This window comes from Meles meles, chromosome 6 (genome assembly GCF_922984935.1).
Source record: "Meles meles chromosome 6, mMelMel3.1 paternal haplotype, whole genome shotgun sequence".
NCBI lineage: Eukaryota > Metazoa > Chordata > Mammalia > Carnivora > Mustelidae > Meles > Meles meles.
This window is the reverse complement of record NC_060071.1, coordinates 152,865,583-152,890,715: the sequence shown is the minus strand read 5'-3', so window position 1 is coordinate 152,890,715 and position 25,133 is coordinate 152,865,583. Positions and strand designations below refer to the sequence as shown.

The following is a 25,133-nucleotide window of genomic DNA, read 5'->3' as shown; positions in this document are numbered from 1 at the left end:
AGACAGCAACATGGCTGTATCCACAAGGATTGATTCTGGGGCAAAGATGCCACAAAGAAAGTACATAGAGTACAGTGACCCATTTATGATTTCTACAAAATTAAAGTTAGTATAAGGTGACATGAGAAAGAAAAATAGTTATGTGGGGACAGGATAAACAAGGGAAAGGGAAGGAGGAATTCCAGGATCATGCCGAAAATTTTAGCAAGTATTGGTATGCTCACAGTCAATAATGTTGATTGTGACAACTATGTTTGTTATATCACACACTCCGTATTTGGGCCATTCATCTTGTGTTGAATATACACATCAAACTTATTATAGGTAATAACAAATGTGATTCTGGAGGAAAGAAGAGAGAATGGAAAGTTAAAGATATGAAAATACACCTACGAGATACTGATTTACTCTGTATTTATGGTAAACTATAAAATAAGCAAAATCAATCCATCCCCATTACAAGAGGGGTTCCACATTCCTCATAGCATGACACTCTGTCCTGCATTGATTTGGCGTGACGGGCAGCAGCTCCTGTGGTGGTAGCACTGACCATGATCCTGGGGTCAATCTCACCCCATATGTGTTTATGGACACCTTACAAACCCAAGTATACACACTGGAAAGTTATATAATAAAAAAAAAATTTTTCAGAATTGGTCATTAGCACTAAATTAAAGGTATTCACAACTGCGTGGGTCACTGCCTCTTTGTCAGAATAGATACCCAAGATGAATATATAGCCAGAGGACATGCAAATAGGGCCTACCATCTGCTGATTTAATCAGCACAGCCAAGATCCTGCAGCTGGGAGAGGAGCCCCAGACCCGGGATACCGAGGAGTTCATTCAGTGATCAGGACAGAATACAGACAACACACTATGGAGTTTGTGCTTGTCTGGCTTTTCCTTCTTGCTCTTTCAAAAGGTAATTTATGGAGAAAAAAAATTAAGTATGTGAGTGGATATGAGTGAGAGAAACATTGGCTGTGTGACATTTTCCTGACCAGGATGTCTTGTGTCCTCAGGTATCCAGTGTGAGGTGCAGCTGGTGGAGTCTGGGGGAGACCTGGTGAAGCCTGGAGGGTCCCTTAGACTCTCCTGTGCAGCCTCTGGATTCACCTTCAGCAGCTACAACATGAACTGGTTCCGCCAAGTTCCAGGGAAGGAGCTGCAGTGGGTCACATGGATTAGATATGATGGAAGTAGTACAAGTTACGCAGACTCTGTGAAGGGCCGATTCACCATCTCCAGAGACAATGGCAAGAACACGCTGTATCTGCAGATGAACAGCCTGAGAACTGAGGACATGGCTGTGTATTACTGTGTGAAAGACACAGTGAGGGTCCCTCAGTGTGAGCCAGGACAGAAACCTCCTTGTTCACACAGGAAGCACTGAGCTGCAGGGGCACTCAGGGGACCAGAGAGTGCTCAGGATCCACAGAGCAGGGACCATACCCAGTAGCAGGTGCAGTTGGGTAGGGCTTCCTTTTGAGATCAGGGATTTCCTCTCTAGTCTCTCAGATGTCCACAAGGATATTTAATTTTTTTTCTCCCATTTGTAATACCTTGTTTTCTCCGTGAAGTCAACCACAAGAATATAACTTTGCCTATGAATTACCAATTACCAATGAATTACAAACATCTCCATGTATATCATCTGAACCTTAAAGAAGTCCCAACTACTCTCTCTGTTCATCAGAGGACCACCGAGCTCAGTGTGCAAGCTTGTCAAAACCAGTGTAAAGTGCATGCTGGATGTCAGCCTACAGAGGCATCAACAATGCAAAGCAAGAGAATTAACAACCCTGGTAGAGTCTCAATCTTGAACTATACTCACAGTATCAATGTTAATGACAATGTGGGAAAGAAGAGGAAACCTGCACCAGGATGTTGTGTGGGTACAGAATTTGAAGATCACAATCACACACAGAGACACAAATACACATCAAAGCAAATATAAAACTTTTTACAAATTTATTTCATTGTTTCAGAGTTCCAAGATTCGTTTTTTATGCACCATGCGCAGTGCTCCATACAATAGATGCCCTCCTTAATACCAACCACCAGGCTCATCCATCCCCACACCCCCTCCCTTCCAAAACACTGGCTCTTTCTCAGAGTGCACAGTCTCTCAGGGTATATATCTCCCTTTGATTTACTCTGATTCACTTTTCCTTTCCTTCTCCTAATGTCATCTGTGTTATTCCTAATGTTCCACAAGTAAGTGAAACCACAATATAATTGACTCTCTCTGCTTGACTTATTTCACTATGCATAATCTCCTCCAGTCCCATCCATGTTGATACAAAATTTGGGTATTCATCCTTTCTGATAGAACCATTATACTCCATAGTGTATATGGGCCACACCTTCCTTATACATTCGCTCATTGAAGGGCATCTTGTTTCTATCCACAGTTTGTTGACTGTGTACACTACTGCTATGAACATTTGGGTGCAAATGGTCCTTCTTTCTACATATGTATCTTTGAGGTAAATACCCAGTAGAGCAATTGCAGGGTGATAGGGAAGCTCTATATTTAATTTCTTAAGGAATCTCCACACTGTTCTCCAAAGTGGCTGCACAAACTTGCATTCCCATCAACAGTGCAGGAGGGATCCCCTTTCTCCACATCCTCTCCAACACATGTTGTTAAAGTCTTGTTAATTTTGGCCATTCTAACTGGTGTAAGGTGGTTTCTAAATGTGGTTTTGATTTGATTGGTTTTGAATCTCCCTGATGGCTAGTGATGATGAACATTTTTCCATGTGTCTGATAGCCATTGGTATGTCTTCATTGGAGAAGTGTCTGTTAAAGACTTCTGCTCTTTTTTTGACATGATTATCTGCTTTGTGTGTGTTGAGTTTGAGAAGTTCTTTATAGATCCTAGATATCAACCTTTTGACTGTACTGACATTTGCAAATATCTTATCCCATTCTGTGGGTTGCCTCTGTGTTTTCTTGTATGTTTCTTTTGCTTTGCAAAAGCTTTTGATCTTGATGAAGTCCCAAAAGTTCATTTTCGCTTTTGTTTCCTTGGCCTTTGGAGAAATAACTTGAAATAAGTTGTTGTGGCTGATATTGAAAAGGTTATTTCCTATGTTCTCCTCTAGGATTCTGATGGATTCCTGTCTCCCGTTGAGGTCTTTTATCCATTTCGAGTTTATCTTTGTGTACAGTGTAAGAGAATGGTCGAGTTTCATTCTTCTACATATCGCTGTCCAGTTTTCCCAGCACCATTTATTGAAGAGACTGTCTTTTTTCCCCCACTGTATATTTCCTTTTCAACACTTCCTTAGCAATTCAGGGTCTCTTTTTTTAAAGATTTTATTTATTTATTTGACAGACAAAGATCACAAGTAGGCAGAGAGGCAGGTAGAGAAAGGGGAGGAAGCAGGTTCCCTGCCAAACAGAGAGCCCGATACGGGACTCTATCCCAGGACCCTGAGATCATGACCTGAACTAAAGGCAAAGGCTTAACCCACTGAGCCACCCTGGCGCCCCTCGTGGCCTCTTCTGATTCCATACAAATTTTAGGATTATTTACTCCAGCTCTTTGAAAAATACTGGTGGAATTTTGATTGGAATGGTATTAAAAGCATAGATTGGTCTAGGCAGTATAGACATTTTAACAATGTTTATTCTTCCAATCCATAAGCATGGAATGGTCTTCCATTTTTTCTGTCCTCTTCAGTTTCTTTCATTAGTGTTCTGTAGTTCCTTGAGTACAGATCCTTTACCTCCTTGGTTAGGTTTATTCCCAGGTATCTTATGGTTCTTGGTGCTATAGTAAATGGAATCCACTCTCTAATTTCCCTTTCTGTATTTTCATTGTTAATGTATAAGAAAGCCACTGATTTCTGTACATTGACTTTGTATCCTGCCACGTTACTGAACAGCTGTATGAGTTCTAGTAGTTTGGGGATGGAATCTTTTGGGTTTTCCATACAAAGTATCATGTCATCTGCGAAGAGAGAGAGTTTGACTTCTTCATTGCCAATTTGAATACATTTTATTTCTCTTTGTTGTCTGATTGCCGTTGCTAGGACTTCTAATACTATGTTGAATATGAGAGTGTGGGCATCCTTGTCGTGTTCCTGATCTCAGCGGAAAGGCTGTGAGCTTTTTCCCATTGAGGATGATATTTGCTGTGGGTCTTTCATAGATAGATTTTATGAAGCTCAGGAATGTTCCCTCTATCCCTATACTTTGAAGCGGTTTTTTTTTTTTAATTTTATTTATTTGACAGAGAGAAATCACAACTAGGCAGAGAGGCAGGCAGAGAGAGAGGAGGAAGCAGGCTCCCTGTGGAGCAGAGAGCCCAATGTGGGGCTCGATCCCAGGACCCTGGGATCATGACCTGAGCCGAAGGCAGAGGCTTTAACCCACTGAGCCACCCAGGTGCCCCCTTGAAGCGTTTTAATCAGTAATGAATGCTGGATTTTGTCAAATGCTTTTTCTGCATCCATTGAGAGGACCATGTGGTTCTTCTTTCTTTTTTATTGATTTGTTCTATCACATTGATTGATTTGCGAATGTTGAACCAACCTTGCAACCCAGGGATGAATCCCACCTGGTCATGGTGGATAATCTTTTTAATGTACTGTTGAATACTATTAGCTAGGATCTTGTTGAGAATCTTAGCATCCATGTTCATCAGGGATATTGGTCTGAAATTCTCCTTTTTGGGTGAGGTCTTTGCCTCTTTTGGAGATCAGGATAATGTTGTCTTCATCAAAAGAGTATAGATGTTTTCCTTCTTCTCGAATTTTTGAAACAGCTTCTGGAGAATAGGTGTTATTTCTTCTTTGAAAGCTTGGTAGAATTACCAAGGGAATCCATCAGGTCCTGGGCTCTTGTTTTTTCCGAGGTTTTTTGATCACTGCTTCAATCTTTTTACTAAATATCAGTCTATTAAGGTTGTCAATTTCTTCCTGGTTCAATTTTGGGAGTTTATAATTTTCCATGAATGCATCCATTTCTTCTAGGTTGCTTAATTTATTGGCATATAGCTCTTGATAATAAATTCTGATGACGGTTTCTATTACCATGGTGTTAGTAGTGATCTCTCACTTTTCATTCATAATATTATTAATTTGGGCCTTCTCTCCTTTATTTTGGATTTGTTTGGGCAATGGCTTATCAGTCTTATTGATTCTTTCAAAAAAAAAAAAAAACTTCTAGTTTCATTGATGCATTCTCCTGTAGCTCTAGTTTCTTTCTCATTGATCTCTGCTCTAATCTTATTTCCCTTCTTGCATGTGGAGTTGGCTTAATTTGTAGTTGATTCTCCAGGTCTTTAAGATGTAGAGAGAGCTGGTGTATTCTGGATTTTTCAATTTTTTTGAGGGAGGCCTGGATGACTATGGATTTCCCCCTTAGGACAGCCTTTCCTGTATCCCATAGGTTTTGGACTGAAGTGTCTTCATTCTCATTGGTTTCCCTTATTTTTTTTATAATTTTTATTCGTTTATTTGTTTATTTACAGCATAACAGTGCTCATTGTTTGGGCATCACACCCAGTGCTCCATGCAGTACGTGCCCTCCCTATTACCCAACACCTGGTTCCTCAACCTCCCACCACCCCCCCAGCCCCTTCAAAACCCTCTGGTTGCTTTTCAGCATCCATAGTCTCTCATGGTTCATCTCCCCTTCCAGTTTCCCTCAACTCCCTCTCCTCTCCATCTCCCCATGTCCTCCATGTTATTTGTTATGCTCCACAAATAAGTGAGACCATATGATACTTGACTCTCTCTGCTTGACTTATTTCGCTCAGCATAATTTCTTCCAGTCCCGCCCATGTTGCTACAAAAGTTGGGTATTCATCCTTTCTGACGGAGGCATAATACTCCATTGTGTCAATGTACAGAAATCAGTGGCTTTCTTATACACTAACAATGAAAATACAGAAAGGGAAATTAGAGAATCGATTCCATTTACTATAGCACCAAAAACCATAAGATACCTGGGCATAAACCTAACCAAAGAAGTAAAGGACCTGTACTCGAGGAACTACAGAACACTCATGAAAGACATTGAAGAAGACACAAAAAGATGGAAGACTGTTCCATGCTCTTGGATTGGAAGAATAAACATTGTTAAAATGTCTATACTGCCTAGAGCAATCTATACTTTTAATGCCATTCCGATCAAAATTCCACCACTATTTTTCAAAGAGCTGGAGCAAATAATCCTAAAATTTGTATGGAATCAGAAGAGACCCCAAATTGCTAAGGAAATGTTGAAAAACAAAAACAAAACTGGCGGCATCACGTTACCCGATTTCAAGCTTTACTACAAAGCTGTGATCACCAAGAGAGCGTGGTACTGGCATAAAAACAGACACATAGACCAGTGGAACAGAGGGGAGAGCCCAGATATGGACCCTCAACTCTATGGTCAAATAATCTTCGACAAAACAGGAAAAAATATTCAATGGAAAAAAGACAGTCTCTTCAGTAAATGGTGCTGGGAAAACTGGACAGCGACATGTAGAAGAATGAATCTTGACCATTCTCTTACACCATACACAAAAATAAACTCGAAATGGATAAAAGACCTTAACATGAGACAGGAATCCATCAGAATCCTAGAGGAGAACATAGGCAGTAACCTCTTCGATATCAGCCACAGCAACTTCTTTCAAGACATGTCTCCAAAGGCCAAGGAAACAAAAGCAAAAATGAACTTTTGGGACTTCATCAAGATCAAAATTTTCTGCACAGCAAAGGAAACAGTCAACAAAACAAAAAGGCAACCCACGGAATGGGAGAAGATATTTGCAAATGACAGTACCCACAAAAGGTTGATATCCAGGATCTATAAAGAACTTCTCAAACTCAACACACACAAAACAGATAATCATATCGAAAAATGGGCAGAAGATATGAACAGACACTTCTCCAACGAAGACATACGAATGGCTATCAGACACATGAAAAATATGTTCATCGTCACTAGCCATCAGGGAGATTCAAATTAAAACCGCATTGAGATACCACCTGACACCAGTTAGAATGGCCAAAATTAGCAAGACAGGAAACAACGTGTGTTGGAGAGGATCTGGAGAAATGGGAACCCTCTTCCACTGTTGGTGGGAATGCAAGTTAGTGCAGCCACTTTGGAGAACAGTGTGGAGACTCCTGAAGAAATTAAGAATAGAGCTTCCCTATGACCCTGCAATTGCACTGCTGGGTATTTACCCCAAAGATACAGATGTAGTGAAAAGAAGGGCCATCTGTACCCCAATGTTTATTGCAGCAATGGCTACGGTCTCCAAACTGTGGAAAGAACCAAGATGCCCTTCAACGGATGAATGGATAAGGAAGATGTTGGTTCCCTGATTTTTTTAAGTTATTTGTTGACTTCCTGGTGTATCCAAGCATTCTTAAGCAAGGTGGTCTTTACTTCCAGGTGTTTGAGTTCCTTCCAAACATTTTCTTGTGGTTGAGCTCCAGTTTCAAAGCATTGTGATCTGAGACTATGCAGGGAATAATCTCAATTTTTTGACATCGTTTGAGCCCTGATTTGTGACCCAGTATGTGGTCTAGGGATCTGGGACCCAGAAACTGGAGGCTTACCTGCACTCTTTCTGGCAGGGGTGGTCTCCAACTGTGGCCATCCTGGTTGTGGGGTAGGCCCATGCCCATGGCCACCTGATTCCAACAGTTGCCCCTTAAGATCCTTTGCTCTTTTTGAGGGTTTTAACCAGACTCCAAGTTAATGCTGGTCCCCAACCATAGGGATTGTTTTCGTGGCTCCCTCGCCCTTCTTTTTATCCTCTGATATGAATCCAAGCCTTCCCACTCTGCTTTACATATCCACTGATGTCTTCAGCACCTATCGAGATCCAGAAGTGTATAATCCTACAAGGCAGGCTGATTTCATGGGTGTTCAGAGTGTTTTGGTAGAGGTAAAGCTCACTTTAGGGGACCACTTGAAACGGGGTCTCCAACTTCACCACCATCTTGCTCCTCCTACTTTTTAATTTGTTTAAATTTTATTCTTGTGTTTTAATTTACCTTTATTTTTTCAATGGTGGATTCTGAGCACTCTGGATTTTGCTAGGGTGCATCCTGCTTGGGTCGTGATTGATATTTTTGACACGAAAAATTCACTCAGCCATCCATGGACAGAATGACAAGGAGTAGGAAATCCCAACAAAAAAGAATCAGAGACACTGGCACAAAAGCAGATACATAGATCAATGGAACAGAATAGAAAGCCCAGAAATAATCCCTAAACTCTTTGGTCAATTAATCTTTAACAAAGCAGGAAAAAAATAAACAGTGGATAAAAGACTGTCTCTTCAATAAATGGCGCAGGGAAAATTGGACAGCTATATGTAGAAGAAAGAAACTCGACCATTCTCTTACACCGTACACAAAGATAACCTTGAAATGGATAAAAGACCTCAACATGAGATAGGAATCCATCAGAATCCTAGAGGAGAACATAGGCAGTAACCTCTTCGATATCAGCCACAGCAACCTCTTTCAAGATATGTCTCCAAAGGCAAAGGAAACAAAAATGAAAATGAACTTTTGGGACGTCATCAAGATCAAAAGCTTTTGCACACCAAAGGAAACAGTCAACAAAACAAAGAGGCAATCCACGGAATGGGAACAGATATTCACAGATGACACTATAGACAAAGGGCTGATATCCAAGATCTATAAAGAACTCCTCAATTTCAAGACACACAAAACAGATAATCATGTCAAAAAAATGGGCAGAAGTCATGAACAGACACTTCTCCAATGAATACATACGCATGGCTATCAGATACATGAAAAAATGTTCATCATCACTAGCCATCAGAGAGATTCAAATCAAAACCTCAATGAGATACCACCTCACACCAGTTAGAATGACCAAAATTAGCAAGACAGGAAACAACGGGTGTTGGAGAGGATGTGGAGAAAGGGGAACCCTCTTGCACTTTTGATGGGAATGCAAGTTGGTGCAGCCACTTTGGAGAACAGTGTGTAGATTCCTGAAGAAATTAAGAATAGAGCTTCCCTATGACCCTGCAATTGCACTGCTGGGTATTTACCCCAAAGATACAGATGTAGTGAAAAGAAGGGCCATCTCTACCCCAATGTTCATAGCAGCAATTGCCACAGTCACCAAACTGTGTAAAGAATCAAGATGCCCTTAAATGGACGAATGGATAAGGAAGATGTGGTCCATATACACTATGGAATATTATGCCTCCTTCAGAGAGTATGAATATCCAACTTTTGTATCAACATGGACGTGACTGGAAGAGATTATGCTAAATGAAATAAGTCAAGCACAGTGCTCGCTTCAGCAGTGCATATACTAAAATTGAAATAAGTCAAGCACAGAGAGTTAAGTATCATATGTTTTCACTTATTTTTGGAGCATAACAAATAACATGGAGGAGATGGAGATAAGGGAGTTGAGGGAAAATTGGAAGGGGTGAATACCATGAGAGACTATGGTCTCTGAAAAACAATCTGAGTGTTTTGAAGGGGAGGAGGGTAGGGGGATGGGTGAGTCTGGTGGTGAGTATTATGGAGGTGCGTATTGCATGGAGAACTGGGTGTGATGCATAAACAATGAATTCTGGAACACTGAAGAGAAATTTTAAAAAAAATTAAAAAAAAGAAAGAAATGGGCAGAGGACATGAACAGACATTTCTGCAAGACATCCAGATGGCCAATAGACACATGAAAAAGTGCTCCACATCACTCGGCATCAGGGAAATACAAATCAAAACCACAATGAGATACCACCTCACGCCATTCAGAATAGCTAAAATTAACAAGTCAGGAAATGAGAGATGCTGGCGAGGATGCGGAGAAAGGAGAAGCCTCCTATACTCTTGGTGGGAATGCAAGCTGGTACAACCACTTTGGAAAACAGCATGGATGTTCCTCAAAATGTTCAAAATAGAGCTACTGTACAACCCATCAATCACACTACTGGGTATTTACATTAAAGATACAAATGTAGTTATCCGAAGGGGCACATGCACCCCAATGTTCATAGCAGCAGTGTCCACAATAGCCAAACTATGGAACGAACATAGATGTCCATCAATGGAAGAATGGAAAAAGGGGATGTGGTACCGGTATATATACAATGGAATACTATGAAACCATCAAAAGAAATGAAATCTTGGCATTTGCAACGGATAGAAGAAGAGGGTATTATGCTGAGCAAAATAAGTCAATCAGAAAAAGACAATTATCATATGATCTCCCTGATATGAGGAAGTTGAGAGGCAATGTGGGGGGTAGGAAAGCAATAAATGAAACAAGATGGAATTGAGAGGGAGACAAGCCATAAGAGACTCTTAATCTCAGGAAACAAACTGAAGATTGCCGGGGGGGAGGGGCGGTCAGGAGAGGGTGGTTGGGTTATAGACATTGGCTAAGGAATGTGCTATGATGAGTGCTATAAAGTGTGTAAACCTGGTGATTCACAGACCCGTACCCCTGGGGCTATTAATACATTATATGCTAATAAAAATTTAAAACATAAAATAAAAATAAAGTGGAAAAAAATAAAGAACCAGAGGCAACTTCCTCTACCATACAACTAATGGATTTGGATATATGCAAGATGTCAGACATAGACCTCAGTATAGCAATCATGAAGTCAATAGCTAGGCTTGAAAAGAAGAATTCTGACAAGATAGAACCAAGGGCAGAAATGAGATCTAATCAGGCTGAATTAAAAATTGTTATGAATGAAATGCAGTCTAAACTGGATTCTCTGAGAGCCAGCAGAAATGAGGCAGAAAAATGATTAATGACCTAGAAGATAAGCTGAGACAAAAGAAATTGAACAAGACATGGAGAAGCAGCCCGCAGCACATGAAATTGGACTAAGAGAGAAAAATGCCATGAAAGGCTCTAAGTCAGAATTACTGGGATCCCCAAGGAGGTGGAGAGAGAGAGGACTAGAAGGTATATTTGACTAAGTCATAGAAGAGAACCTCCCTAATCTGGAGAAGGAAACAAACATTAAAAACCAAGAAACAGAGAGGACCCCTCCAAAAATCAATAAAAATAGATCAACACCCTGACATGTAATAGTGAAGCATGCAAATCATAGAGCTAGGGAAGATAACCTTAGAGCAGGGAGACGGAAGACTTTTCTTACATAAAGAGAGAGGAAGATCAGAATAACATCAGAACTGTTCACAGAGACCAGAAAAGCCAGAAAGGGATGGTAGGATAGATTCAGGGTATAAAGGAAAAGAAAATACAGCCAAGAATACTTCATCTAGCCAGACTGTCATTCAGAATGGCTGGAGAGATAAAGAGCTTTCAGCACAGGCAGAAATGGAAAGATTATGTGCCTCCCCCCAAGCCAGATCTGCAAAAATGTATTAAAGGGGATTCTGTGAAAGAAACCTGTAAAAGATTCTGTAAAAGAAATTCTTCTGATGATAAACCCCCCAAGAGTCACATAGACCCAGAAGGAAACAGAAAGACTACAGAAACAGGGGTCTTATGGGCACTACAATGGCAATAAACTCATTTCTTACAAAAGTTACTCTCAACATGAACGGGATGAATATTCCCATCGAGAGACACAGGGTTTCACATGGATACAAAAGCAAGACCCATGCATGTGCTGTCTACAAGAGATTCATTTTGACCCTAAGGATACCTCCCGATTGAAGGTAAGGGGATGGAGAATCATTTACAATGCCAACTGAACTCAAAAGAAAGATGGGGTAGCAATTCTAATATCAGACAAATTATACTTTAAGCCAAAGGCTGTACTGAGATTTAGAGGGAGACTATATCACACTTGAAGGGTCTACCCAACTATAGAACTATTAGGAAAGAAATTGAGGAAGAAAGACCCAAAGGGATTCAAAAACATTCCATGCTAGTAAATTGGAATAATAATCATCATCAAAATGTCTATGCTGCCAAAAGCTATTTACACTTTCAATACCACCTGTATCAAAATATTGACAATGTTCACAGCGCTGGAACAAACAATCCTACAATTTGTATAGAGGCAGAAAAGACACCAAATCACTAGGAGAATGTTGAAAAAGAAAACCAAAGGTGGGGGCAACACAATGCATTATTCCAAGCCATAGTCACCAAGAGATGGTAGCATAGACACAAAAACAAACACATAGATCAATGGAACAGGATAGAGACCTCAGAAATGGACCCTCAATTCTATGGTCAACTACTCTTTGACAAATCACAAAAGAATGTCTAATGGAAGAAAAGACATTCCCTTCAATGAATGGTGCTTGGAAAACTGGACAAGCACATACAGAATAATGAAATTGGACCATTTTCTTACACTACACACAAACACAAACTTAAAATAGCTGTAAGACCTCGATGTGAAGACAGAAATCTAGCAAAATACTAGAGAACCCAGGCAGTAAACTCTTCGACACTGGCCACAGCAAGTTCTTTCAAGACACCTCTCTACAACAAGGGAAAAAAAAGAAAAATTAACTTTAGGGACTTCATTAAGATAAAAAACTTTTGTACAACAAGATATACTGTCAACAAAACTAAGATACATTGCACGGAATGTGAGGAGATATTTGCAGTTGACATTACAGAAAAATGGCTGGTATCCAAGTCCTACAAAGAACTTATTAAACTCAACACCCAAAAAACAATTAATCCAGTCAAGATATGGGCAGAAGACAAGAACAGACACTTCTCCAAAGAATACATAGAAATAGCTGACAGACACAAGAGAAAATGTCCAACTACACTAGCCATCAGGGAAATACAGATCAAAACCACAATGAGATACCACATCACACCTATCAAAATTACCAATATCAAGAAGACAGGAAACAAGTGTTGTCAAGGATGTGGAGGAAGGGGAACACTTTCGCACTGTTGGTGGGAATCCAATTGTTATATCCACTCTGGAAAATGGTATGGAGATTCCTGAAGACACAGAAAATAGAGCTATCCTACAAGCCAGCAATTACACTACTCAGTATTTACCCCAAAGATAGATGTAGGGCAAAGAAGGGTTATCTGAATGCCCTTGTTCATAGCAGCACTATTCACAGTAACCAAACTGTTGGAGGAGCTGAGATGCCCTTCAGCGGATGAGTGGATAAAGAAGATGTGGTCCATATATGCAATGGAATATTACTTAGTCATCAGAAAGGATGACTACTTACCATCAATGTGGATAGACATGGAAGGTATCATTCAAAGTGAACTAAGTCAATCAGAGATGTACAATCACCACATGGTTTCACTCATATGTTGAATAGAAGAAACAGGGTGGAAGACCATAAGGGATTGGAAGGAAAACTGAATGGGAAGAAATCAGACAGGGAGACAATCCATAGGAAACCCTTAGCTCTGGGAAACAATGAGAGGGTTACAGAGAGGAGTGGGTAGTGAGATGGGGAAACCGGGTCATGATAAAGGAGGGCATGTGTTGTGTGAGCACTGAGTGTTATACTCAGCTAATGAGTCATTGAACACTGCACCAAAAACTAATCATGTACAATAAGTTGACTAATTGAGCATAATAATAAAAAAGTCCTTGTTTCCTCATTGATCCTTTGTTTAGATGATCTGCCCATTGCTGTCTACAAGAGACTCATTTTGAACCTCTTAAATATCCCTACTATTATTGTACTATTATCAATGAGTCTCTGTATTTTATTATTAATTGGTTTATATATTTGACTGCTCCCAAGTTAGGGGCATAAATATGAACAATTTTTGGAACTTGCTATTGGGTAGACACTTTTATTATGATACAGTGCCCTTCTACATCTCTTATTACTGTTGTTGGATAAAATACTATTTGTCTGATATAAGGACAGCTACCCTAGTTTTCTTTTGATGTCCACTGGCATTATCAATAGTTCTCTATCTCTTTACCTTCAAACTGAAGGCATCTTTGGTTCTAAAATTAGTCTCTTGTAAGCAGAAAATGTTGGGGCTTGTCCCCTATGATCTGGAACATGACAGGGATGTCCACTCTCATCACCATTCTTCGAGACAGTACTGGAATTCTAGCCTCAGCAATCAGACAACAAAAAGAAATCAAAGGCATCCAAACTGGGGAAGTAGAAGTCAAACTTGCATGCTTTACACATGATGTGAAATTCTATATAAAAACCCCCAAAATTTCTGGCAAAAAATTGCTAGAACAGATTTAGCAATTCAGCAAAGTGCCAGGATATACAATCAATGAACAGGAGTCAACTGCATTTCTATACACTAACAATGAGGCAGAGGAAATGAAATCAAGCAATTGATTCCCTTGACAATTGCACACACACACAAAAGATACCTAGGAATAAACCTGAAAAAAAGAGGTCAAGGATCTGTACTCTAGAAACTATAGAACACATAGGAAATAAATTAAGAAAGAAATAAAGAAATGGGAAAAAATTCCATGTTTTTCAAGCCTTGATAAAGCAGGAAAAAATAACCAATTGAGAAAAGATAGTCCCTTCAATAAATGGTTTTGGGAATCTTTGAAAGCAACATGCAGAAAAATGGAACTGGACCATTCTCTTACACCATATGCAAAGAAGAACTCAAATGGATGAAAAACCTAAATGTGAGGCAAGAATTCATCAAAATCCTAGAGGAGAATTCAGGCCACAACAACGTTCATCTTGGCCACAGGGACTTCTTGTGAGACACATTTCCACATGCAAGAGAACAAAAGCAAAAATGAACAATTGGGACTGCATCAAGATAAAAAGCTGCCCAGCAAAAGAAAGAGTCAACAAAGCTAAAAGGAAACCTTAGAGTGAGAGAAGATATTTACAAGTGTCTTATCAGATAAAGGATTAATATCCAAGATCTATAAAGAACTTATCAAAGTCAACACCTTAAAACATTCAAATAATCCAGGCAGGAAATGCGTAGAGTACACGAATAAGATTTGGAGAAATAGATATTTCTCCAAAGAAGACAGACAAATGGCAAACGGATGCAAGAAAAACTGTTCATCACTTGGCATCAGGGAAAAATATATCAAAATTACAATGAGATACCACCTCACCCAAGTCAGAATGGGTAAAATTATTGAGTCAGGAAACATTGGTTGGCAGGGATTAAAGAAAGGTAAACCTCTTGCACTGTTAGTGGGAATACAATCAGACACAGCTACTCTGGAAAATAGTATGCAGTTTCCTCAAGACTTTAAAAATAGACCTATCCTACAACCCAGTAATTGCACTACTAGTCACTTACCCCATAATACAGAGGTAGTGAAAATAAGGGACACATGCACCCCAATGTTCATAGCAGCAATGTCTACAATAGCCAAACTGTGTCAGGAGCTCAGATGTCCTTCAACAGATGAATGGATAAAGAAGATGCAGTTCACATATACAACAGAATTTTGGTCAGTCTCCAGAAAGGATGAAAGCTAACATTTGCATGAACATGGATGGAGCTATAGGGTATTATTCGAAGTGAAATAAGTCAGGCAGAGAAAGAAAATTATCACATGGTTTCACTCATCTGTGGGATATAATATGTAAAGGACAATAAGGGAAGGGAAGGAAAACTGAATGGGAAGAAATCAGAGAGAGAGACAATCTATTAGATACTCTGGACACCAGGTAACATGTTGAGGGTTAGAAAGGAGGGAAATGAGTTCTAGTACTTTGGGGGTGGAGTCTTTGGGGTTTTCCATATAAAGAATCATGTCATCTGCGAAGAGAGAGAGTTTGACTTCTTCCTTGCTAATTTGGATACCTTTTATTTCTCTTTGTTGTCTGATTGCCCTTGCTAGGACTTCTAATACTATATTGAACAAGAGTGGTGAGAGTGGGCATCCTTGTCGTGTTCCTGATCTCAACGGGAAGGCTGCAAGCTTTTTCCCATTGAGGATGATATTTGCTGTGGGTCTTTCATAGATATATTTCATGAAGTTCAGGAATCTTCCCTCCATCCCTATACTTTGAAGCGTTTTCATCAGGAACGGATGCTGGATTTTGTCAAATGCTTTTGCTGCATCAATTGAGAGGACCATGTGGTTCTTCTCTCTTCTCTTATTGATTTGTTCTATCACATTGATTGATTTGCGAATGTTGAACCAACCTTGCAACCCAGGGATGAATCCCACCTGGTCATGGTGGATAATCTTTTTAATGTGCTGCTGGATCCTGTTTGCTAGGATCTTGTTGAGAATCTTTGCATCCATATTCATCAGTGATATTTGTTTGAAATTCTCCTTTTTGGTAGGGTCTTTGCCTGGTTTGGGGATCAGGGTAATGCTGGCTTCATAAAAAGAGTCTGGAAGTTGTCCTTCTGCTTCAATTTTTTGGAACAGCTTCAGGAGAATTGGTGTTATTTCTTCTTTGAAAGTGTGGTAGAATTCCCCGGGGAATCCGTCAGGTCCTGGGCTCTTGTTTTTTGGGAGGTTTTTGATCACTGCTTCAAGCTCGTTACTAGATATCGGTCTATTCAGGTTGTGAATTTATTCCTGGTTCAATTTTGGGAGTTTGTAGCTTTCCAGGAATGCATCCATTTCATCTCAGTTGCTTAGCTTATTGGCATATAACTGTTGGTAATAATTTCTGATGATTGTTTCTATTTCCTTGGTGTTAGTTGTGATATCTCCCTTTTCATTCATAATTTTATTAATTTGGGCTTTCTCTCTTTTCTTTTGGATTAGTGTGGCTAATGATTTATCGATCTTATTGATTCTTTCAAAAAACCAGCTTCTAGTTTCATTGATATGTTCTACTGTATCTCTGGTTTCTACCTCATTGATCTCTGCTCTAATCTTGATTATTTCCCTTCTTGCATGTGGAGTTGGTTTGATTTGTTGTTGATTCTCCAGTTATTTAAGGTGTAGAGACTTCATCAAGATCAAAAGCTTCTGCACAGCAAAGGAAACAGTCAACAAAACAAAAAGGCAACCCACGGAATGGGAGAAGATATTTACAGATGACAGTACAGACAAAAGGTTGATATCCAGGATCTATAAAGAACTTCTCAAACTCAACACACACAAAACAGATAATTATATCGAAAAATGGGCAGAAGATATGAACAGACACTTCTCCAATGAAGACATACAAATGTCTATCAGACACATGAAAAAATGTTCATCATCACTAGCCATCAGGGAGATTCAAATTAAAACCACATTGAGATACCACCTGACACCAGTTAGAATGGCCAAAATTAGCAAGACAGGAAACAACGTGTGTTGGAGAGGATGTGGAGAAAGGGGAACCCTCTTCCACTGTTGGTGGGAATGCAAGTTAGTGCAGCCACTTTGGAGAACAGTGTGGAGACTCCTGAAGAAATTAAGAATAGAGCTTCCCTATGACCCTGCAATTGCACTGCTGGGTATTTACCCCAAAGATACAGATGTAGTGAAAAGAAGGGCCATCTGTACCCCAATGTTTATTGCAGTAATGGCTATGGTCTCCAAACTGTGGAAAGAACCAAGACGCCCTTCAACAGATGAATGGATAAGGAAGATGTGGTCCATATACACAATGGAGTATTATGCCTCCATCAGAAAGGATGAATACCCAACTTTTGTAGCAACATGCATAGGACTGGAAGAAATTATGCTGAGCGAAATAAATCAAGCAGAGACAGTCAAGTATCATATGATCTCACTTATTTGTGGAGCCTAACAAATAACATGGAGGACATGGGCAGATGGAGAGGAGAGGAAGTTGAGGGAAACCGGAAGAGGAGATGATACATGAGAGCCCATGGACTCAGAAAAACAACCAGAGGGTTTTGGAGGGGCAGGGTGGGGTGGGAGGTTGAGGAACCAGGTGTTGGGTAATAGGGAGGGCACGTACTGCATGGAGCACTGGGTGTGATGCCAAAACAATGAACACTGTTATGCTGTAAATAAACAAATAAATGAATAAAAAAAAGAAAGGAGGGAAATGGGTAGATGGGGTAACAGGGTGATAGGTATTAAGGAAGGCAGATGATCGAATGGACACTGGGGGTTATATAAACTATTTAATCACTGAACACTAGATCAGAAACTAATGAGGTAAAAAAAAAACTAATGATGTACTATATGTTATATAATTGAACTTAATAAAAAAGGACTAAGTCCTAAAATCGACAAAGAACTTATTGAACTCAACACCCAAAATGAATTCACCCAGCCACGAAATGGGGAGAACACAAAAACAAACATTTCTCCAAAAAAGACATGCAAATGGCCAACGAACACATGAAAAAACGCTCCAAATCATTCAACATCAAGGAAATACAAATCAAAACCACAATATGATATGACTTCAGAGGAGAGAATGGCTAAAATGAACAAGGCAGGAAACAACAAATGTTGGCAAAGATGCACAGAAAGGAGAACGCTCTTGCACTGTTAGTGGGAATTTGACCTGGTACAGTCACTCCAGAAACAATATGTATGTGCACATCCCAGAGCTCAGGACACCCTGGGAAGTAAGACCATGGGATGACAAGTAGTGGAAACAGCAAGCTCTGGAGGGGAGGAGGAATATGGTTACTAGGGGCCCTCAGGAACCTCTGACCATGAGTCCCAGCCCCAGATGCAGGTGAAGAGAGAGGCTGTTAATTGACAGGTCCCTGTAGGGCTCTGCATTGTCCTTTGCTGTGAACAAATGCATGTGAGGGGCTCCTTTGTTTTCCTGCCTCCGAGTCTCAGTTTCCCTTATAACCTCTCACTCTGGGGAAATGGTTCAGGTATCCCTGAGCCTTCATCGACTCAGTCATTGCAAGATTCTAAATAACACAAATGATATTATTTATGTCATCTCCATTTAAAGATGTGATACTGGTTATGATATGACTTAGGTATTAAAGGCATATGCCATGGGGTGTTATATGGGAAGAGCTGCTCCAGAGCTTACACAAAATAGCACAACAACCAATATCTCCAGGAGCCATTAACACCCTAAGTGGAAGCTGAGCTTATCCATTTAAAAAAAAAAAAATACTGACACATACCCTTACTTGGGTGTCCACCCGAAGTTGACACCAAAATATTCTTTCATCATAAAAATATGGCTTTAAAATATTGACAATTATGAACATTCCACTTTATGTGTTCATAACAATATGATTCTGCTCTAGTGTCTTTCAAAATAATATTAAATTATCTAAGTATCCATCTGTCATCTATCTGTTCTATAGTCATCTGACCTCTATTTGAAGTCTATTCATCCAACACAGCATTTATCCTCCTGCCACAAGTCTTTCAGGAATATGAACATAATCCCCATGACCTGTTATTAGACATCTAATGTTTAGAAACTAATAATCTCCAAGTCATTAACACCATTTCCTTCCGGGTAGTATTTGAGTTTTACTAACTCCATGCCTGAATTAGTGATCATCTCTGTGCTGCATAAGAGAATATTTACCCACTTTTCTGTAAAGCAAGATCCAACTCCCAGAGATAACAGGCCCTTGTGTGAGGTGGATTTCTAAGTACAAGGGAGGCACCTTCCAAGCATAGGAACAGAATAGGTGCCTTGTGTTGGTGTCCATGCACTTGAGGACAAAGATACCACTTACACGTTTTGCAGACATCTTGGCAGACAAAGTCCATCAGAGAGACTATTAGGATCAAAGGTCTCCAGATGTGCCCACGTTCAGCAGTAGTTGTTTATTTGGAAAGCTGTCGCTACAAATTGTGGATCCCATTGAATATATTAAATATAGATAGATAGATAGAGAGAGAGAGAGAGGGAGAGATATAGATATAGATATAGATATAAAATATATTTTGGAAAAATGTTATTTTATTTGTAAAATACATTTTATTCACCCATTTATTCAACATTTATTCTTTTTTAAAAAATATTTTATTTATTTATTTGACAGAGAGAGAGGTCACATGTAGGCAGAGAGGCAGGCAGAGAGAGAGGGAGAAACAGGCTCACCACTGAGCAGAGAGCCTGATGCGGGGCTCGATCCCAGGACCCTGAGATCATGACCTGAGCCGAAGGTGGAGAATTAAATCACTGAACCACCTAGGCGCCCCTCAACATTTATTATTATGCTCAGAAAGTGAGGGCATCTATTGACCTGCTTCCAATACAGCTCAGAGACCAAGGGCTCACCCGCCCCAGACCAACATGCCTTATGGGTTCAACAAAGAGATACCCACAGGTGGCCGTGGAAGTTCCAGAGGAGCCTGACTCTGTCCCTGTTGCATTACAAGGACAGGCTCCCTCCCACACATGCAAACATCTCCTCTACACCAAGGGAAAAAACCACTGTCAGGCAGTGGGAGTTCACAGCTCTCTGTTCAGACAGGGTGAGGTCTCTGGGAAAGGAAGAGCTGTGGTCTATGGGAATATGCGTTTCTAGGTGCTTCTCTGTGGCTGGTGACAGCTCCACAAGTAGATGGTCCAGATGTCAGGCATGGGACCATTGGGATGGTTGTGAGTGTCATGAGTGACTGGGCCTTGTGCCCAGGTGTCCTGCCCCAGGTGCTGCTTCAGGATTCAGGCACATGACTGGTGAGGGGATCACAGACCCTGAACCTCACTATTGTTTTCTCTGGATTCTCCGTGTCATGCAGTAATTTCTGGTGGAATTGAACCCACCAACCCGAAGTGACTGGGTGCAGTGAATTGGTTTATAAATCATAGGTAAAGCACACACGACACTCCATCCAACAAGAGCCGCATGTCCATCTCCAGAGTCACATCCAAGAACGAGTTCTTGCAGCTGTCTGATCTCAGTGCCACCAAGGTCCTGGCCCTGTATTACTGTGTAGAGACATAGTGAGGGAATGTCAGTGTGAGCCCAGACCCAAACCTCCCTGCAGTGATACAGGAAAGGCTGGGCTGCAGGAACAGTCAGGACACCAGGGGGCGCTCGAGTCACCAGGGGGCGCCGGGGGCACTCGAGGGCACTCAGGACATCAAGGTGCACTAAGGTTCACCAAATACAGGGTAGATCTAGCTACAGGTGAAGAAGGTGAATTGTTTTCCTTCTCAACTAGAAAATTATATACTGGGCTTGGGGGTCTAGATTTTTACAGGTTCTGATATTCTCTTAGTATTATATGTTATAATCATTAAGTTTCATATTGAAATAATTTTTACACTAAAGTATATTTTATATGTTCTCTGAAAATAAAAGTTGAAAAATATATATTCCAAAGAAATAATAATGTGCAACTATTTACTCTTATCCTTCCAGATTTTATGAATATTTATTGATATTTCTAACTACAAAGCAATTGGATTTCAATATATAACTATAAATAAATGCATAGCTTAAACATCTCTAGGGTAATATATTTATTAAATATTTTAATGAAGTATTATTATTAAATATTTTAATACTATATAATACTATTAAACACTCATTAAATATTTTATTTATTTTTTAAAAGATTTTATTTATTTATTTGACAGACAGAGATTACAAGTAGGCAGAAAGCCAGTCAGAGAAAGACGAGGAAGGAGGCTCCCTGCTGAGCAGAGAGCCTGATGTGGGGCTCGATCCCAGGACTCTGGGATCATGACCTGAGCTGAAGGAAGATGCTTTAACAAACTGAGACACCCAGGTGCCCCAAACACTCATTAAATATTTCAATAAAACATTTAAATAAATATTAATAAATAATAAAGTTGAATGATGGACAAAGTACCAGTATTTGGGATTATCCATAACTGACTTCAGTATATACATATACCATACATAAATTAATCTTTAATTTTTCATTTCAAATGTACTCATTCATTAGACTGCTCCTTGGACAAAATCATGATTGCTCTGTTTTTTTTGAAAAGATGACATCATCCTGAGACTCTCATCTGCACTTCCGCTTCTCCAAGGCTCTAAGAATCACCCCCAGGATGAACAGAAGCAGGTTTCTTCCATCAGTGTCCAAGGACCAGGGTTCTCTCCTTTCTGAGATCTGTTAATTTCTTCATCAACTCATGACTCCTCACTATCCTGACCCAGCTCTTGTCCCAAACACACAAGACACATCCTTCATAGAACTTTGATTGTTAGGCCTTTATATATGTGACACATTTTGGCAGATTTGGTGAGCCACAAGAACAACCTAAAACCTCCATGTATTAGTCATAGTTCTTCTAGGGACAGAACCCATAGCTCATTGGCATACATCACTGGAGAGTCTGAGAAGTCCCATCATCTACAATCACAAGGTGGAGATGCAGGATGGTCAGGGATGAAAGTCTCATCAGATTCTCAGTGTGGTCTAGTCGGAGATCCTGGGGACCCGAAGGTGTAACTATATCCAAGGGCAGGATGTGACCAGTGTCCCTGCTAAAGCATGCACACAGGAAGTAAACATGAGGGAATTCCTCCTCCCTCAACCTTTTATTCTATTCAGAACCTTAATGGATCGGATGATGCCCACGTACACAGAGACCATGGATAAGATAATCAATCTCCCCTAGAAACAGATTCACTAAGCCCCAGAGAAACAATGTTCAATGGAATCACCCATGTCCCAGTCACTTTGACACATTGAGTTAACCATCGATCATTATCCTCCCATAAACTGGGCATCCATATTCATTGTCTTAATCACACTCATTCTGCAAACAAAGGAAATAACGCAGTCACAATTTCACCATATATGATACAAGTACCCTGCATACAACCAAAACCATGTATAAAACCTTCCCCAGGAGAGGAGGTGAAATTCTTCAGTGCTGTTTTCTCTTCTCATTGATATCCTTCAACTGGAATATTATAATGGGTAGTTAAGAATTCTTACATACAATGATATAAAGTCAATTGTATTTGTTGTTACATGGTAAATAAAAAGGACAAGGAACAACACAGAACACACACATATTTATAAAAAATAAGGAGGAAATAGGCATGATAGCTAAGGTATTCATTTATGTAACCAGAAATGAATGAAAACTGGTATTTATAGCTGCTTTAATATTTTACCAATGTCATAATCTCTTCATTCTTAGCTACCACTAGAGCCTGTCCCAGTCCATTACTTGGCAGGATGACCATGAAGGAACTCAACTTTGCTTCAAATTTGCAAGAAGTTGCCACTGAATCAATGATGCAATCTTGTCTTCATGAGGGAATTTCTCTCATATAAAACAGCTGCTCCAGGGAAGTGGAGAACATGATAAGGCAGTAAGTTCCACCTTTAACTGGTGTCTAAATATCATGCAGAAACAAACGTGAACCAGGTTCAACTTTTTCTTCCCCTCTGAAGTAATTGTAGGACTCTCCCCATGACCATATATGTAGGTAAGGAGAGAGAAAGCAGCATAGCAGGAAGGGCGATCATAAGCATGTGAAAAATACTTCATGTGACTTGCTTGTGTCTTCAGGATCTCTTCAGACGCCATCACCCGACACCATCGGCTGATGGAGTATCACTGTACATGCTCCACTTTATGGCTTGTACATTCAAATAACACCTACTTCAAGATGGACAGCTCAATTTCCATGGCAACCTAGTGACTCAGGATTGAACCTATAGTTCCTCAGATACAGGAACAGGCTTCCAGCTATTTCTCAAAACAAGACTCATGATCTGTAAAGATTGGCGGGGCTTTCCTCCAAAATTTAAAGTCCAAGACTGTGATTTACCTATAGGGGACTGCCACAGCTCTTAACAAATTGTGCAGCACAAACTGGACATGGGAATGGGCACAGGGTGACCATAACACCGCCACATCCTCTATATCCATGATGATAGCACTAATATGAGCAGTTCTTCAAGGAACATGTATCAGCATCATGTCCTATTCTTCTAGAAAGAGGTAATTATATACATCAGTATGTTTATCCTCACAAGATACCACTACACATTCTCTAAGAATCGCTATAATACAAAAAGTCTGACAATACCATATGCCAACAAGCATGCAAAGAATGTAGAACTATATTCATTGCCAGCTGAAATTTCACCTGCAGAAAGAATATATGTAATTAGATCTCATGGTAAGAGAGCCTGAGAAGTCCCAGACTCTGTCCTCTACAAGCTTGTGGGGATGGTGGAGTAAATCATTCTCAGGCTGTTGGACAGAGAACCAGGGGATCCCTTGGTATATTGCTCAGTCCAAGAGTAGGAAAGGAAAAGAAGAGATGAGCAGTTCAGGCAATGAGATTGAAATAAAAGGGGAACCTTCCTCCTTCTTTTTTTTTTTTTAAGATTTTATTTATTTATTTGACAGAGAGAAATCACAAGAGAGGCAGGCAGAGAAAGAGGAAGGGAAGCAGGCTCTCCATTGAGCAGAGAGCCCGACGCGGGACTCGATCCCAGGACCCTGAGATCATGACCTGAGCCGAAGGCAGCGGCTTAACCCACTGAGCCACCCAGGCGCCCCAACCTTCCTCCTTCTTATGCCTTTGTTCTCTTCAGATTCTCAGTCAGCTGGAGGATACTCACCACACTCGGAAAGGAAATCTGATACACAGCATGGACCCAATGCTAATCTCACCTAGAGGCACACTAACTCCTATGGAAATCCAAGGATTCTATGCAAGGCTTGTAGACCCAGCCGTGTCTGTGCCTCTCTGTAGTGTGGGGGGATAGACTCCTCTGTGACCTCAATTTCCGAAGGGGACCAAGAAATGTGTCTTTTTTAAAATATTTTCCACATTTTCTTGCTTCAAAGATGGTGTGATAATTACCCAGTGCTTTATATATCGAGGCTCAAAATGGCACTCTGCTGTTGTATTTCAGAATAGCTTAAACTTTTTTCCCTTCCTTTTCTTATTCAGTGGTCCTATGATCCCAACTGCTGTTTTAATGTGGAAAGCCCACTGAATATAATTTAATTAGTATATCATTTTGCAGTAAGGGACTGTTGACCCCTGAAGTCCAGGCACATAATCTCACCCAACAAGTCACATAGAGAGGAAAACATTTGTTGACAATGAGACATTCCCTTCGAGGAGGAAGTCAGGGGTGCTCCAATAGGGTGAAAATTGCAGGGATATTATTAGCTGCACTTAGTATCACAGTGCAGTGGACATTGCTGCATTGTGAATGGTTTGGTTGCATGGCAGTGTTCTTGATGCACGGGATCCTATCAATAATGGAAACTACTGGATCTGGAGAAAGAACAAAAGTCCTCTGCTCACCCAGCTGGGTCAAAGGGCCTGATCTAAGAAAACCTAAATTGAGGTTGACCAGAGCTGCACCTGAAATTGAACTCCTCCATC

At 40.3% G+C, this 25,133-nt stretch overlaps 1 gene segment (V, D, J or C); it reads left to right on the top strand.

Annotated features, from left to right (window-relative positions):
- The first annotated feature begins 810 nt into the window (after window positions 1-810).
- LOC123943709 lies at window positions 811-24,786 on the top strand. The segment is given in 4 exon segments: window positions 811-924; window positions 1,025-1,335; window positions 9,922-9,928; window positions 24,770-24,786. Coding segments are annotated over 4 exon segments (381 nt in total).
- The last annotated feature ends 347 nt before the right edge of the window (window positions 24,787-25,133 follow it).